This window comes from Panthera leo, chromosome E1 (assembly GCF_018350215.1).
Source record: "Panthera leo isolate Ple1 chromosome E1, P.leo_Ple1_pat1.1, whole genome shotgun sequence".
Taxonomy (NCBI): Eukaryota; Metazoa; Chordata; class Mammalia; order Carnivora; family Felidae; genus Panthera; species Panthera leo.
This window is the reverse complement of record NC_056692.1, coordinates 37,523,520-37,540,203: the sequence shown is the minus strand read 5'-3', so window position 1 is coordinate 37,540,203 and position 16,684 is coordinate 37,523,520. Positions and strand designations below refer to the sequence as shown.

Here is a 16,684-nt window from a genome sequence, read left to right as displayed (position 1 = left end):
CGTCAGCAGCTGCCGCGGCCCCATTGGCCTCCAGCCTTGGCTTCCAACCACAGGAATGCCTGGGCCCCACCCTCTGGCTGGCCTAGGATGGAGGGGGCCAGCGGAGGGCCCCAGAGGCTGACATCTGGGGCCGCAGGCCCACCCGAACCTCGAACCCCGGTAACACAGCTCAAGGCTGCTGCTCTCCCCACCCCTTGCCCCCCCCCCTCCTCCGGCTGGAGAGATGGAGGGCAGCCCTAGATCCCGCCCTGTCACCCCCTCCTGGCTTTCCTTGCCTCGGCCCTGGGGGAAGTGTACCCGCAGGGCCTTTGAGACTTGTGGAGAGCCATCCACCTCTCTGGGCCTCCAGGCTTACCTCCCCCTCCCCAGGAAGGGCAAGGGGACAATCCAGGTCAGAGGGTGGAGGTTCCCAGAGGGGCAGGGTGCCAAGCATGGCACCGTGATTACAGTGATTATGAGAGCACATCCAGGGCAGAAGCCAGCCCAGCTCCCAGGGCCTCCTGGGTTTGGCCCTCAGCCTTCCCCCAGGGGGGCAGTGACCTTGAGGGCAAGCAAGCTGGCATCTGGCTAAGACCCATGAGATCAGGAAATTGGACACTGGGCAGAGAGGACTGCCCTGGGCTCTGGGACAGGCCTGGGGTCGGTGTGCACAGAAAGATAGCATATGTAGGCGTGTGTAAGTCTGCGTGTGTGTGTGTGTGTGTGTGTGTGTGTGTGTGGACACAGCTACAGAAGACATGCTCACTCGGGGCCAGGCAGGGAGGGGGTGTGGAGAACAGTCTCTTGGGAGCTGACAAGAACGTGCCAGTCTGGCAGGGCCCGCTGGGCCACCCTCCTTCCAGATACTCTGGCAGGAATCCTGCCTGCCAAGGCCAGCGCCTCCCCCTCCCCCAGCACAGAGCAGCCCTGAATGAAGCAACAACCGGCCCCAGCCCAGGGATGGGCCTGGCATCCCTGATTGGGCAGTGCCGGACTGGTGCGGCACCCTACACTCTTCTCTGCCTCCCGAAGGCAGAAGGGAGGCCCCAAGGAGGAGAGATGTATCCCGCCCCCAGGCCCCAGGGCCCCTCCGCCTCAGACAGCAGGGCAGGACTCACCAGCTGGAGGATGTCCTCGTCCTTGGGCATGATGGAGAGCTCCAGGGTATCATCACTACAGAGACAGGGCAGGGGGTCAGGCCAGGCTGAGGCAACGGGGTCTGGGAGAACAGGGATCCTGGTCGCCAGGGCAACCCCAGGGTCAAGGGGGTGGTGTGCAGGGACTCAATGAGTGTGCTGGGAGCTATTACAGGAGAAGGGAGGCAGGGGGCACTCACCTATTCTGGATCAGAGCTATGACCTGGGAGTAGGTCTTCCCAATGACGCTCTCCCCGTTCACCTTCACCAGCCGGTCTCCTGGGGAAAGGGGGGCAGAACCACATGTGAGCAGGCCAACGGGTGACAATGGCCCCTCCTGAGAACCCCTGCACCAGGCATGGATGACAGCACCAGGACAGGGCCTTCCCCAACACCTGGATCTGAGAATCCCATCCTAACCAGAGAGCAGGTGGAAGAGACCCAGAGAAGGACAGCTCACCGGTGCGAAGGCCCGCTCTATGGGCGGGGCCATCATCCTTCACATTCTTGACAAAAATGGTATCCATGGGCTCCAGGCGGTGGTGCCGGGGGGAGGGTCCTGGTGAGCATCAGCCAGGTTAGCTGGGGGTGGCTGCTGAAGGTCACACCCATGCACAGCTACGCACACAGGGGACACACACTCAGAGAACGGTCACACTCACACGGACACAAACACGGACCCACCCATTCACAGAGACGTGGATGTATAGGATAAGACAAGAGGATCCACCCCTGGGAGAACAAAGACCAGTGTGGGGAAAACACGTTCGCGGACACACAGAGTCACTCCTTAAATGGTGCTTTCATCCCAGCACTGTGCCAGAAAGTAGACTGAAAAGGATGGACAGATATGGGCCTTGACCTCGTGGAGGTCCCTGTCTAGTGGGGCAGGCACCCACACATGCAGAATGCCCACACCCACAGACCTGGGGAAAGCTGCGGAAAGGCCCTGAGGCTCACAGACACTCATACCCACGCTTCCCACCCCACCCCCTTCCCTAGGGGCAGAGGATTCTAAGCAGAGGCCTGAAGATCCTGAGATGAGTACTCAGCCCCTCATGACATCACATTACACCCCAGCTGCTAACTGTCTCCATCAGAGAAAGGGGCCTGTTCTAGGTCAGCTGGCTCTTCCCCTTGCCCCCAGGGGCCTCTGCGATGAGGCTCAGGAGCATCACCACAACTGCCCAGCAGAAGCCCCAACGGCAGAGAAAGAAGTCTGCCCGTTAAAGGAGTTTTGCCTTGGGGCACCTGGGTGGCTCAGTCAGTTGAGCAACCGACTTCGGCTCAGGTCATTGATCTCACGGTTTGTGAGTTCGAGCCCCGCGTCGGGCTCTGTGCTGACAGCTCAGAGCCTGGGGCCTGCTTCCAATTCTGTGTCTCCTTCTCTCTCTGCCCCTCCCCTACTCATGCTCTGTCTCTCTCTGTCTCAGAAATAAATAAACATTAAAAAAATTTTTTTTTTAAAAAAGGAGTTTTGCCTTGAATACCCCGGGTGGCAGAAAGGGGCCCTTTGGGATAGCGAGGGTGACAGCCAGGGGAGGCAGGCCCACATCTGGTAAGATAAAGACCCCTCACACCCAACAGAACCCCAGCATCTCCATCTCCGAGGACAGCCATTGCTCAGCTGCACCCTACCACCAGCCCCAGGCTCTGCCGCCCTGTGTCTGTGCCTCAGCCTAGGCTGGGAGTAACTCCAGGGCAGAGGTCAGGTCTTAGAAAGCCATCTGCTCCCCAGAGCACCACCCCCAGTGTGGAACAGACAGGCTCAGAGGGAGACAAATGTGAGAAAAGAAAGGAAGCATCGAAGGGACCACAGGGCCTTGGCGGGCCCAAGATCTGTCCTCATGTCACTGGTGATGACGAGTAGGAATGAAATTCAGGGAGCTCTCCCCTAGGGCCCAGAATAAATGTGCTGCCTCTTGGATTCTTAAAAAAAAAAGAAAAGAAAAGAAAAGAAAAGAAAAGAAAAGAAAAGAAAAGAAAAGAAAAAGGATTGAGGAGAGAAAGGGCAGACACAGAGAAGAGCAAAGACTGGACAGCAGTCAGGGCTGGGGGCAGTGGGAGGGCAGGCAGCAAAACCCAGGCTGACTTGGGTAGCGGGAGAGAAACAGAAGCTGGAAAACGGGCCCCAGCTCAGCCCCAGCCCTGGGCCCCACCCCCACCACTCCTTACCTCCTCCTCGGCCTCCATTCTCTTCCTCCTGCAGGGGACAGAGAGGTGGGTGTGGGGCCTGGGTCCAGCCCTCAGTGGCTCCACCTGGGCGGGCCCTTCGATGTCCCCCACCCAAGGCCTCCCCTCTTATCTTCCTTCAACTAGCCTGGCGCCCAGACGAGGCAGGAGGGGTGTCAGTGGGGACGGTCATCAAGTCCCACGCAATGGTCCCCAATAACACTAACCCCCTCTCATGACTGCTGATCCCACCACCTTGTATTTCAGCCATTCGCCCCCAATCCAGTGGGGGACCCATGACCCCTCCCTTTGGGGAGCTCCAAGCCCAATGAAGGAGGCACTAAACATAACGCACAGAGAGAGGACACACAGGCAGACACAGATAAGCAGGCATGACGAGTGCAAACAGTGGCTATCAGCTCTCAGAGAATGGGAAGGGAAGGCCTGATTAGCACCCCTCTGGGGGAGGGGATTTTAAGGCAAGTTTGAGGAGGGAGGGGAGAGGGCGGTCTGGGTGAGGGGAGGGGAGTACGCAGGCGCTGGGCAGCAGAAATAAACAAGCATTTGTAGGACAGCATCAGCTGAGCCGACGCGAGAAAGAAAGCAACACCAGCAAGTGACAGAAGTCAGACTAAAGCATTCAGGTTTGAAAGGACAGAAAGAGGGAGCCAGTGAAGGTTCTTGGGTGGGAGAGAGTGGATGTGAAGTACCAGTGAGAGAACAGGGTTCTAGCATCCGGCAGGGCTAAGAAATGGAGTCCAGGAGACCCACTAGGGAGACCTTTGGGGTCATCCTGGTAGTGAGAGGGAGGGTACCGGATTTGGGGAGGGAACTGAAATGAGGGAAAGGAGGCCAGCGAGACAGGGTCCCACATCAGAGCTGGATCCGACATTTAGCGTCATCGTATCTACCCCTGTCCACAGACCATCCATTCTACCGCAGATGACAGACAGGGCGTGACTTATCCAGGGCCACTCCGAGCCAGGGCTGGAACCCAGGACCCTCTGGCACCCCAGCCAGGACATGAAGGCTGTGGGGCACTGCTGGAGAGCAGTCTCTCTGCCCCTGCCCTCCCTGTGTGGGGTGCGCGCCTGCTGATGTGAGCTGACAGCACAGTGAGCGGGTGGCAAAGGCAGATGGATGCATTTAGACGGCTGAGCTCCCTGCAGGCTCCCAGCCCTGGGCAGGTTCTGGAAAGGGGATGGAATCCACCCCTGGCTTGCCCCGCCCAGGGTCTTCCAGCGCCCCACGTGAGCGAGGTCTCTCTGAAACAGGTCCACCACCCAGCCTAGGCCACTCAGGCTGCATCCGCCCCGGTCACCCCTCAGCAGGGCCCCCTGAGAAAAGGGGGCAGGGGCCAGGCAGGAGGGACATTCTGGGGGAAGAGGAAAGGAAGGACTGGAGGTTCCAGGGAACTAGAAGGTTGGTGTCCTTGGGCATCAAGGGGCAGGGGGCTGTGCCCCTCTCACACACTGTCAGCCCCCACTTACACTCTTAAGCACGGCTGCAGCCAATGGGAATAGTTTACGCAGGTGCTCCCGGATTGAGACACGGGTGAGAGAGCACAGGGACACATACTGAAGACGTGTATTTAGAGACACCTGTCTACCCACGCCTACATACACAAACATGCATGCATATGACCCACATACTGGGCACCCAAGTGCACACAAAGAGAGCCATGCAAGTACACAGACACAGGCAGTGAAACCCAAGGCCCCGGTTCTCTGGCAGGTGGGACCAAGCTCCCCAGAGGAGAGCCCCACACAGCTGGTCTCAGCCCTGGGGGTGGGTGGGGGCGGGGGGAGTAACAGGTTCATTGACTCCAAAATAAGTCTGTCTCCGGCCCTGCTGGGAAAGAGGTGGGGGAAGGGAGGGGGGCCCTCCTGGGGAGCCCCAGTTCCTGCCGAGGACCCTCGCTCTTCCCGCATGCCTGGCCCGCCCCCAGCCCACACTGTAGGTTAGGCAGAAAGAACCTGACATTTATACTACGGCCAGAAGGGCTCGTGGGGGTCAAGTACATAGACGCCCTCACATTACAGCAGGAGAAGTGACCAGTGAGTGAGACCAAAGTTACGTAAGGAGCTCCACTAGGACTAGAACCCGGGGCGCCCCCCTCCCAGCCTGGCGCTCTCCAGCACCCAGAGCCCAGAGCCGAGGCGAGTGCAGGGCCCGGGGCACTCCGGGAGGAGTCCCAGAGGTGTTTTAGGATGGACTCCCCAAGAGCTCAGGCTAGGGAGGGAGCAACAAAGCCAGCTCAGAAGTGGCCACAGGACAGAGTCCCAGGAACTTCACCTCTTCGAGAAGGTGGCTCAGTTTTCAGGGGCCAAGAGTGTGGGGGTGCGTGTGAGCGTCCTGGCTTCCCCCACCCCCAAGTTCATCGCCCTGAACCGTTCACCCTTCTCCTGGGAAGACCAAACCCAGGGCAGTTAGGGATCTCTTCCACAATCGTACAGTGCCAGTGACCCAGCCAGGGCTGCCCCGGCCTCTCAGGGACCCTCCTCCCAAGGCCATGGAAGAAGGGCTGTGGAGGGGACAGTGCAGACGAACCTCCCTTCCCCCCACCGAAGCTTCCTCAGGACGGGCAAGGGCAGCGGGCAAGGTGGGTGTACCTTCAGGCTGCAGTGCACGGCTGACTCAGGGGGGTACACAATGAAGTGGCGCAGGGTGAAGCCAAAGCCGTCCTGGAGACTTTTGCACAGCAGCAGTGTCCGCGGCCCCTGCCAGGGGAGGGGGCGCCCAGGGGAGCACCCATCTCTCGGGCCCAGCGGCAGCTGTGGAAGCACAGGGAACCAGGGTTGAGTGGCCGTGTGACCCACACTCCCAGGTGTGCACACTGCCTCCCGCAGCCAGGGGGAGGGCCTGGAGCAGGGGAGGGGGAGGGGGGCAAGGGCCCTGGGGTTCCACGCACGCTCCCCTGCTCCCAGACCTCCTCCTCACCCCCTTCCTTCCTCTCCCTCGCTCGTCAGTCCAAAGCTGCTTCTTTCTCTCCCCTCGATCCCCTCATGGCACCTTTGCTCCCAGGGAAGTAACTCCCTGCCGCCAGCCAGGTTCTCAATCAGGTCTGCTCAGCAAATGTTCGCCAAGCACCTCTTACGCTCCAGGATCTGGACACGGGGCCTTCTGGCCTGGGAAGTGCCTGCTGCCAAGCTGAGCTCATTCCCGCCTGCTGCACAATCTCACACACAGACAGACACATCCGCACACCCAGAGAAGCACACTCATGTGCAAAGGTACACACGGAGGCACAGATGAATCTACACACACAGGCTATGTAGACAAACACGTGCGCACACAATCGCACATGATCAGAGTCTCCCACACATGCCTACACATACAGGCACACGCACACAACATATGCTGCAGATAGACACCCACACGCACGCACACACAGACTGGCTCGCACAAGCATCCTTCAGGAGCAGCGGCAGCGACAGGTGAGGGACTAGAGCCACGAGGGAGCGGGCTGGACATCAGACAACTGAAGGGACTTCCTGGAGCTCCAGAGCCCAGCCAGAGGCCTGGCCGGTCACCGGATCTGAGAGGGGAACCGGGTGGGGGTGGCGGGAGATACTCGGCTGCCCTCTGGCCGACCCGCTGGAATACTTGGGATTCCCCAAGATGACAGGCAGGGGATGTCTGAAGACCAGGGTCTGAGGGCACACAGGTCTGTTTCTGGGGCGGGAGAGAGAGTAGCGCGGACACTGCCTGAGAGAGGGCTCACCTCAGGTTCCCTGCTCAGACGCAGAGAGGGAAAGCGGGTGACAGAAGGGCGTCAGAGAGATGCCTGTGTGCACAGGGAGGCGGCCGGCAGATTGGCCAAGACGGAAGACAAGGGCGGGCTGCCTGGTGAAAAGCCAGGATGCCTCCCTCGGGGCTTTAACCCCCAACCTCAGGCATCCTAACCTGTCTGGGGGGCCCTAATCCAAACCTCAGAGGGCTCACCCTCACCCTCAACAGTCTCCTCAACCCCCTCGCTCCTTGGCACGAGCCCGGAGTCTGCAGGGGAAGAAAGGCAGGCTGGATGTGGACGGAGGAAGCCCCAGTTCTGGGGTGAGGGCCTCCCCCCTTCTCTATTAAGTTCCCCTTTCTCCCTCGCCCAGCTGCTGGAGAAAGCTCAAATTGGCACTTGGATGTACTGACGCTAAGAAGCTCCTTCGTGTATCCACCCCCCCCAACCCCCCCCACCCCGCCGCCAGTCTGTTCACATTTCTGGTAGAAGAGAGCCCTGGGTCCAGCCCTTCGCTGGGGATTTCTGTATTGGGGTGGGAGGTGGGGTTGTAGTCAGGCAGACTTGAGACTCAAATTTCAGAAGACTAAAGAACAATATGACAGGGGCAGTAGGCTTGCTTCGTGCAGTCCCAGAGAACACAGCCAAGGTGAAAGGTACAGGGAACAAGTGAAGCTCCAGGCCAGGGAGACCATTCTCATCATCTCCGTCTGGAAAACTACCAGCTGAGGACGTGAGCGCTCATTCTCCTGAAGGGTACAAGCCAAAGCTGGATGATCCCCGGTCTGGGAGGGCGCGGCTGAGATTCCAGCATGGGCCAGGAGGTCCAGCGATGGCCCCTCGGCTCCTTCCACTTGTAGCCCCAGCCCAGCCTGTCCACTGAGCTCCACACCCCCATGGGGGTCCGAAGAGTCCAGAGGAGAAAATTCTCTGGGAATTCTGCTGAGGTCCGAAATCCCCTGGACTTCCTATCTCTGCTGACCTGGCAAGGAACTGATCAGGGAGAGCAGAGGGCCTGGCGGATCCCCCCTGCCTGCTCTTACCAGAAGCCCCTATGCCTCCCCAGTGTGGACCGCCTCCCCCTGCACGCACTCCACCGGGGCTCAGAGCTGAGGCTGTTTGCAGGGCCCATTGTTTTGCCGGTGTCCTGGATTAAGGTTTAAGCCACCAGCTGCCCCAGTGACGAGAAGTGGCTGGGACAGGTCCCCGCACGCCCCCCACCCCTCCTCCAGCACACATCCTGCCTGGAGCTGCCAGCTGCCTGGGGTGCCACTCTCTAGGGGCCTGGATGTAACCCAGGGAAGCGGGCAGGCCTTCTTCTCTCAGGCCCCCTCCTGGCCCAAACACCATTGGCACCCCCTCCCTTATCTCTGCCTCTCCCTTTCCTCTTATGTTTCCTTCCAGTCCCCCTTCCCCCATCTCTTCCAACCAGTTCCTGAGAACGTCAGTGTGGTAATCCCCCTGCCACAGCTCCCACACCCCGGCCTGAAGAGGAGACACCACGGCCCCCATGGACAGCCAGACCTGATGGCTCCCCTGTGGGAAGTTCTTCCTTGGATTTAACCTCAATGCTTCATACTATTATTCACACATTTCCTCTCCTCCCCTCTGACCTGGGACACCCCTGGGTCTGGCTCTCATCTTTACAGGGAGGGAGATGATGGACACAGAAACAGAGAATGAGCCAGCAATGGGAACAGAAAGGTGACTAGATTGGGGAGGGGTTCAGCTCACACACATCCACAACTCTGCCTCTCTGGGGTAGGCACAGAGACAAGGGGATGGAGAGGGAGACGCTCGGGGGACACAGGGACATCACTGATTACGGCTCTCCTGGCCCAGATCCATCTCCAAATGCTCTCGCCCTCATGCCAGGAACGAAAGAGACATCCAGAAATACCAACTGATGGTGGGAAGAGGGCAGATGGCCCCAGGGCCACAAATTAGACAGAACTGGACACGTGGTGGGTTGGCAACACCAGGAACCAGAACCCAGGAGTCCTGCTCCTCCCCCCTAGGAGCATAAAGAGGTCACTGCAGGGAGCACAGCGTTCATGCTGGGCACGGCGCCCACTGTGACTCACGCCCTACCAGCCTGGTCGATCCCGGACATCAGACACACTGTCCCCACCCCCTATATCTCCAGCCCTGTCAGTCCTCACCCTGAGATCACTCATTACCTGCCACCTCTGCCTCCTTTGCCCACCAGGAAACCCGTGCATGCCCCTGTGCCCACAGCCCCTACCAGGGAGAGGGCGGAGTGGTGCCCACCAGTCCACTTAGTATGATCCTTGCCTGCCTCCGACTCGGGGTCCTTGCCAGCCAAACTCCTCAGGATTCCATGCCCCGACATCTCCTCAAACAACCCCGGTCCCTTCCGTCCTTCCACTGCCTATAAACCAAGAGGCTTGAGCCACTGGAGGCCACCACCCAGACTGGCCAGTCCTCATCCAGCACCCCGGGCAAAGCTCCCAGCCACAACCTGCCACCCTCACCCGCGTGTGTCTCCAGCTCCTCGCTCGCTCCCCACTCCTGGGGCATCGGTCCCACGACGCAGGGCGCACTCAGCTCAAAGATCCCAGGGAGTTGGTGGCCCGATCCCACCCGCCCCGTCGAGGCCGGACCCCTGCCCCCTAGCCCCGGCCCAGCAGCCTCCCCCCCCCCCCCCCCCAGCGGCGCTCACCCTGGCGCGGCGCGGCCCCGGCGCGCGGCGGTCCCTGTGGACGAGGCAGGGCAGCCAGAGGCAGCGCGGCTCCGGGGCGCTGCAGTCCACGCCGACGGCGCGCTCCCAGCGCCAGCCCCCGGCCCCCGCGCGTTCCACGCGCCACACGGAGCTGCCCACGAGCGCCGCGGCCGCAGGGGGCCCCCGGGCCCGGGCCCGGCCGCCGCCGCCACCCCCGCCCCAGTGAGCCGCGGGCCCGGCTTCCGGAGAGGGGCGCGGGGCGCGGGGGCCCCCGGCCGCTCCACGGCGCCCGGCCGGCGGCGTCCTCGGCCCCCCGGGCGGCAGGCGGGCCCCGGAGGCCCCCGCCCGCCCCCCGGAGCCGCGGGCCCGGGACCCAGGGGCCCCGAGGGGACGGACGGCCCGCGCGGATGGCGGCAGGACGGCTGGGGCAGCTCCGCGCCTCCCGCGCCTCCGGAGCCTCTTGGCTGAAGGCGCCTGAGCCCGGACACGCCGCCGAGTGGCAGGGCAGACACCTCCCCCTCCGGGGCGGCCCCTGTGCGCGGCCGCCCAGATCACCCCCCCACACACACACACACACACACGCGGGAGGCACCATACAGCGCCCCCGCGCAGCCACACACTGCACACCCTCTACGGGCACACACAGACACACACACCCTCACCCTCCCACTCACACGGAAACTCACACTGCCCCGGCCCACACACGTTGTACTCGACAGTACACACGCGCATCCAGCTTGGCTGTGCCCGAGAAACACACATTCACTCGTGCGCACATGTTCCTCGCAGGGACGCACACAGTCCTACCCACCCTGTATGGACCCACACCGCCCACACACCTATACACCGGCTACCCTCCCATCCACACCCACACACACTCACTCTCCCTGTCCACAGACCCCAGGTAAACACACTATTCCCCTCACGTACACATCGTGTGTGGACACCTTTCCATATGCATACACACTTTGGACACCCTCCCGTGCATCCTTGGTCCACGCACCCCACACGGACACGTTTGCAAGCATACCCACTGTGTCCTTAAAAGCACACCAGACGCCCCAGGCACTCACCGGTACGCCCCACACACACCCCACCCCACAGAGACACCCACGAAGGCAAGCCAGATGACACGCACACGTTGTCCAGGATACATACTCCATGCGCCGGTGCTCTGCCCCCTCAGTTCACACACACACACACACACACACACACACACTGCCCAGCACTGAGAGCAGACGGACTCTCATACCAGAGTTACGATATAACCTCAGGCTGCAGGTGAAGTCCCCGTCACCACCTGTAGGGGATTGTGACCAACCCTCTTCCCCCGGGGCCACCCTGCCCATTAGTCTCACCCAGAGGGGCCACCACCAAGCTGACAATGGGCTCCAAGCTGGCCCCCACCCCACCCCCAGCATGTGAGTCAGACAGGAAGCCCATGTTGATGGCAGACCCTGCCTGCCTCCCCTTCCTGGCTCCCTTCCCAGGCCCCTTCCCGGGTGGGGCCAGTAGAGGCCTTGGCCAGTGGGCGTGCGATCACCGCCACCTTTTCTATCTCATTTGTTCACGGTGGCTTCTCGCCACAGCCACTCGCTGTGGCCCAGGGCCACTTGCCATGACCCAATTTTCAGGGAAGGAAATGGAGGCCCAAGAGCACCTAGCTTGCTATGGCAGCATGGGACTCCAAGCCCAGAGCCCCTCACTCCAACTGTGGATCTTCTACCCAAATTCTAGCCTGTAGCCAGAGAAGGGAGGCTGGGGTTGGGGAGCAGCTCCAGCCCCCCCGCCCCCAAATCTAGGAGTTTGGGGAGGAAGAGCCATACGGCTGGGCCCTTGTAGGGCAGTCATCAGAAGGGAGAACCCTACAGAAGGGGTAGCTCCCCCTGCTCACCCGCATCCCATCACCTGTGTCCTCGGCAAGGACAGCCCTTGCTGAGGTTGGATCAAGGTTGAATCGAGTTTGGATCAAGTGGTGGACAGAGTGGGAAGCAGCAGGCGGGAAGACGGAGAGGTAGGGGAGGAGAAGGGCCAGGGCAGAGGGAGGGGGACTAGAGGACTACAGGGCCGGGCAGGAGCGAGGGAGGGAGAAGGAAGGGAGGAGGAAGGGTGAGGGTGAGGCAGGGCCAGGGTGAGTGGGGGCCAGGGAGCGGTTTTGTTCTCCTGTTTCCTGTTTGCCGCTTGCTGGGCCCCCTGTGCAGGAGCTGGACCCCCACCCCCACCCTGGCGGAAGCCTGACGGGAAGAGCAAGGCTGCCTCCAGCGCTGAGTCAGGAGGGCTTAGGGGCAGAATGGGAAAGAACTGTAGTCAGGAGGAGTGGAGACCTGGCACCTCCATTGGCACCCTCCCCCACCCCCTCTGTCACTAGAAAACCAAGGATTCTGGGTCAGGCCCACTCCTGCCCTTGCCTGCCCTGGGTCTCCCTGTCACGCCGCCAGCCTCCACCAAGGCCAGGCCCTCGGAGACCAGCCGGGAGCACCGCCAGGCCGTCCTCAGCTATGTCAGAGTCTGTGGCCCCAAGCAGAGGGCAAACACCATAGGGATGTCCTCGCTCAGAATCAGGCCCACTCTCCCGGTAAGTAGCCGGTAAGTCCTTCCAGCTGTCTAACTTCTTTTCCTCTTGCTTCAAGCCCAGTCTCTGGTTCTGAGGAAATGGAGTGACTCTCCCCCATCGTGCTCCATGGAGCCTTTCATGGCCAACAGGTGCTGCTGTGGGTCTGGATCAAGAATTCACTTCCCTGGAAACTGCTGAGGTTTCTGAGGGCTACAGGGAGGGGCGAGGCGGAGAAGCGGCAGGGGGTTTCTGTGTTCAGGGCTTCAGAGACCTGGGAAATGTTAAACCACATGTGATGTCCATTTCCTGCCCTCTAACCTGGCCGGGCAGCAAGGAGGTTCCAGTCTCTTCCAACACAAACCTGCACCTTCCCCACCCCACCTCCTCTGCTCAGCTCTGGCTCACAGGGATGTCAGCAGGGGAGGGGTACACACAGTAGGGCCTTGAAGGGTGTACACAGTTTGAATAAATGGTCCTACAGGCCTGGGGAGTCTCTCAGCCCCCTCCCCCATTTCCTCTGGGAAAGGAATGTGGGGTGGATCCCAGAGGGTGGTGGGGGATGGGGCCAAGGGCTGGGAAATACCAGGCGTAGCTGAGATTCTATTCCAAGCCTTCCTGCCTAGTGTGAGTCCTCCTCCCCTACACCCTTGCCAGCTTCCTCCCCCCAAATCAGGAATTACCCCGCTGAGCAGTCCCTCCCGTCATCCTCTGCTTTGACCAGCTTGCAAAATCCATTCAACTTGATCTCCCTGAGGGTCCCTGGGGCAGGGCTTGGGGGCTACACCTCCAAGGGGAGGGCATCCAGTCTTCCTCCAAATGAGATAATCATCCTTTGACTGTTTGAAAGCACTTTCACTGGATCTCATGTGGCTCTGACCCTAAGGACTGGATATGCAGGGATTGTTTTTACACCCATTTTCAGATGCGGAAACTGAGGCTTAAAGAGGGAAAGTGACCGCTTCAAGATCTCACTTTTACTAAGCTGAAACCTGATCCCGGACTCACTCAGATCTCCTGTATCACCTTGTTTATCCGTTCAAATACCACATCTTGAGGGGCTGCTGTGGGCCAGGTACTGTGCCAGGGGCTGAGACACCTTGGAGAATAAGTCAAGTACCCATCTCGCCCTCAGGATGCTTATATGTCTACTAGTATCCCAGCTCCGAAACCTTTAGGGGGTCCCCAAGTTCCAGGTTCAGGCCCGAGCCAGCTGCCTTCATTCCCACCAAGGGAAACCCACACACACCCAGGGAGCCCCCGTGGCAGGGGCTCCAGGCCTCTTCATTCCATGAGGGGACAATTTGAGGGTGGGGTCAGGGGCCTTCCAGGTTAGGCCTCCAACAAGAGGGCGGCCCGGGCTGTAGAAGCGGAAGGCTGCAGGACCGGCCTGACAACCAGCCACGGGGGAGAAGGAAGAGAGCATCCTGGGCCCAAGGGTCTCGAGACATATAAGAAGAGAGGCCTGTGGTTCCGGAAGTGAGAGGGAGGGGCTCAGGGTCAATTTGCCTGCTTTCCCTTCCCCTGGCTTGCTTAGCGCCTCCCCCCAGAATGTAGGTCCCCAAACCACATGAAAAATAATGCCCCTACCCCAAGCGAATCATCCCACATTGATGACTCTCCGACTGGTCCCATATCTTCATCGCATACCACCAGGCACGTACACATAACCACCCCCACAACCCCACACACAGACAGAGCAAATCTGCCGCCAGTCCCCGGCCATCCGAGGCATGCAGGCAATGTGATACCCAAGGCATGCCCGCCCAGCCCACGCCTGGGCCTCTGACCCCTGCCCCAGTCTCCCCGCTCCAGGCGGCCTCCCCCACCACGCCCCCCCCAGTCCTCCTCCCCCCCTTTGCCCCATTCAGATGCCTGGTTCCCAGCACCACTTGTGTGTCGTCCTGGCATGCCCTAACAGGCCAAGCAGAGGAGCCGGCCAAGCAAGCCCGCGTCTCTTCAACAAACTCCGTGTGCCATAACCCTGCGTCACCAGGAGCGTGGGGACCCCACTCAGTCTGGCCTGTGGGGCAGAGGGCGGTCCAAAGGGCCTCTCCGGACCCCACACTCTCCCCATCCGGAGCCAATCTTGCCCCGAGTCGGGGTGTTTGTGACACCTCCTCTCCCCCGCCACCCCGCCCCGCTCAAACGGGGCCAGAGCCACGGAAGGTTGGAGGGGAGGGGAGAGAAAAGGAGAGGAGGAAACACTTGCCCCTACCCGCCGTCCCACTGCCATCTCAAGGAGGGATCCACGCGATCCCCGTGGCTCTGTGGTTAGCGCATGGGCTCTGCAGTCAGTCCTCCGGAGTCCTCCACTTCTGGGTCCAAGTCCTATCTCTACCACTTTCTGGCTGTGAGACCTTGGGCAAGTTATGGAACCTCTCTGAGCTTCTGCTCCTCACCAATAAAATAGGAATGACACTAATTTCCGCCTCATAGGTTGTTGGTCATTTCTTTTTATTTTTTTATGTTTATTTAGTTTTGAGAGAGAGAGAAAGAGACAGAGACAGAGCGTGAGCGGGGGAGGGGGCAGAGAGAGGGGGAGACACAGAATCTGAAGCAGGTTCCCGGCTCTGAGCTGTCAGCACAGAGCCCCGACGCGGGGCTCGAACTCACGAACCGTGAGATCATGATGTGAGCCGAAGTCGGACGCTTAACCGACTGAGCCACCCAGGCACCCCATCTTGTGACGAGAACTTTTAAGATCTACTCTCTTAGCAACCTTCAAAAATGCAATTCTGTATTAGTAACTATAGTCGCCATGCCCTACATGTCATCCCCATGACTTATTTATTTTATAACTGGAAGTTTGTACCTTTTGACGCCCTGTTTTGACGCCCAATCTGTGGTCTGTATCTTTGAGCTTGGTTTGTGCTGTTGTCCTTGTTTTCAGATTCCACATATAGGGGAGACCATAAGGTATTTGTCTTTCTCTGTTTGACTTATTCCACTTAGCATAATGCCCTGGAGGGTGATGCAAGCTGTTTTGATTGCCTTCTGGATATTCACACACTCTCACACCCAGCCACACTCACATTCAGACAGGCAGACAACTCAGCCACGTGTATACAAGGACACAGTGACACGTACAGACTTTCATGGAGGTCTGCACTCCGGTGACTCCGGTGGTCCCATTCACGCAGGCGTCATCAAAAGCCCCCACTTCCGGAGCAGAACTTCGGCACTTTGGGAGTGGGGAGGGAGCAGGCAGCGTGAGACCCCAGTAGGCAAGGAACGTGGCCAAGGTGCCAGGCTGGCAGGGCCTCCGCCCAGCAGGAGAGCCGGTCCCCTCCTCAGGGACACCAGAGAGAGGGGAGACTAAAGAGGATCTTTCCTTATGGTGGGAAATGAGTACTTGCTGAAAAGGGTAAATCTGGAGCCAGCCACAAAGTAAACAGCAGGGCCATTGCCCAGGCAACCGCAGGCCGGTGTGGGACAGGGCCACCACAGGTCACTCCACCCCCTGATTTACTCCACTCAGCAGCCCTGGGCTGTCTCAATGCATGGTCTCCATGTATCCATTCTGGTCTCCGGGCCCATCTGGGACTCCCTAGAGGGCAGAGGCCATGATTCCTCCATCAGACTGGGAGCTCCCCGAGAGCAGACAGGGTTTTTGTTGTTGGTATATTCTGTGGGGTTTTTTTGTGTGTTTGTTTTTGTCCCATATCAGTCCAGGGTCTCCCAGAAGTCACGGTTTGTGTCTTTCCCCTCGGATTAGAGACTGCTCAAGGCCATGGCCTCAGTCTTCCTCATTAGACTGACAGCTTCCTGAGGAAGACTTTTCAGAAATGGATTGATACTATGAGAGTGCTCTGAACGCAGTAGGCGCTCAAAAATTATTTGTTGGGTCACCTGGGTGGTTTACTCGGTTAAGCATCCGGCTCTTGATTTTGGCTCAGGTCATGATCTCACAGTTCGTGAGTTCAAGCCCCGCGTTGAGCCTCGCATCAAGCTCTGTGCTGTCAGCAGGCATTCTCTTTCTACCTCTCTCTCCCCCTCCCTGTCCCCCCCCCACCACCCCCGTCTCTAAAAAAAATCCCAAAACAAACAAACAAACAAACAAACAATTGGTTAATGGCAAGGATATGGAGAAACTGGAACCTGTATGCGTTTGTTTTTTTTTTAATGTTTATTTTTAAGAGAGGGAGAATGCAAGTTGGGGAGGGGCTGAGAGGGGGACAGAGGATCGAAAGCTCGAGGAGGATCGACAGAGGCTCTGTGCTGACCGCAGCAAGCTCGGTGTGGGGCTCGAACTCACATACCGTGAGATCGTGACCTGAGCTGAAGTGAGACGACTGAGCCACCCGGTGCTCCACCTGTATATTTTGCTGGTAGAACGCAGAATGGTGCCATTGCTGTGGAAAACAGCCTGGCAGTTCCTCATAAAATTAAACAGAATTAACACAGGATCCAGCAATTCCACTCTGGCTAGG

General features: G+C 59.5%; 1 protein-coding gene across 1 annotated transcript in view; it reads right to left on the bottom strand.

The window, feature by feature from the left end:
* Positions 1–16,684, bottom strand: part of ARHGAP23 (Rho GTPase activating protein 23) — a 71,913-nt gene that overhangs the window by 40,830 nt on the left and 14,399 nt on the right. Inside the window, exons 2-6 of the mRNA XM_042915242.1 lie at positions 5,900–6,061; positions 3,291–3,318; positions 1,576–1,674; positions 1,316–1,394; positions 1,098–1,152 (exon numbers count right to left, since the gene is read on the bottom strand). Coding sequence (XP_042771176.1) covers positions 1,098–1,152; positions 1,316–1,394; positions 1,576–1,674; positions 3,291–3,318; positions 5,900–6,061 — 423 coding nt within the window. The remainder of the gene's footprint in view (positions 1–1,097; positions 1,153–1,315; positions 1,395–1,575; positions 1,675–3,290; positions 3,319–5,899; positions 6,062–16,684) is intronic.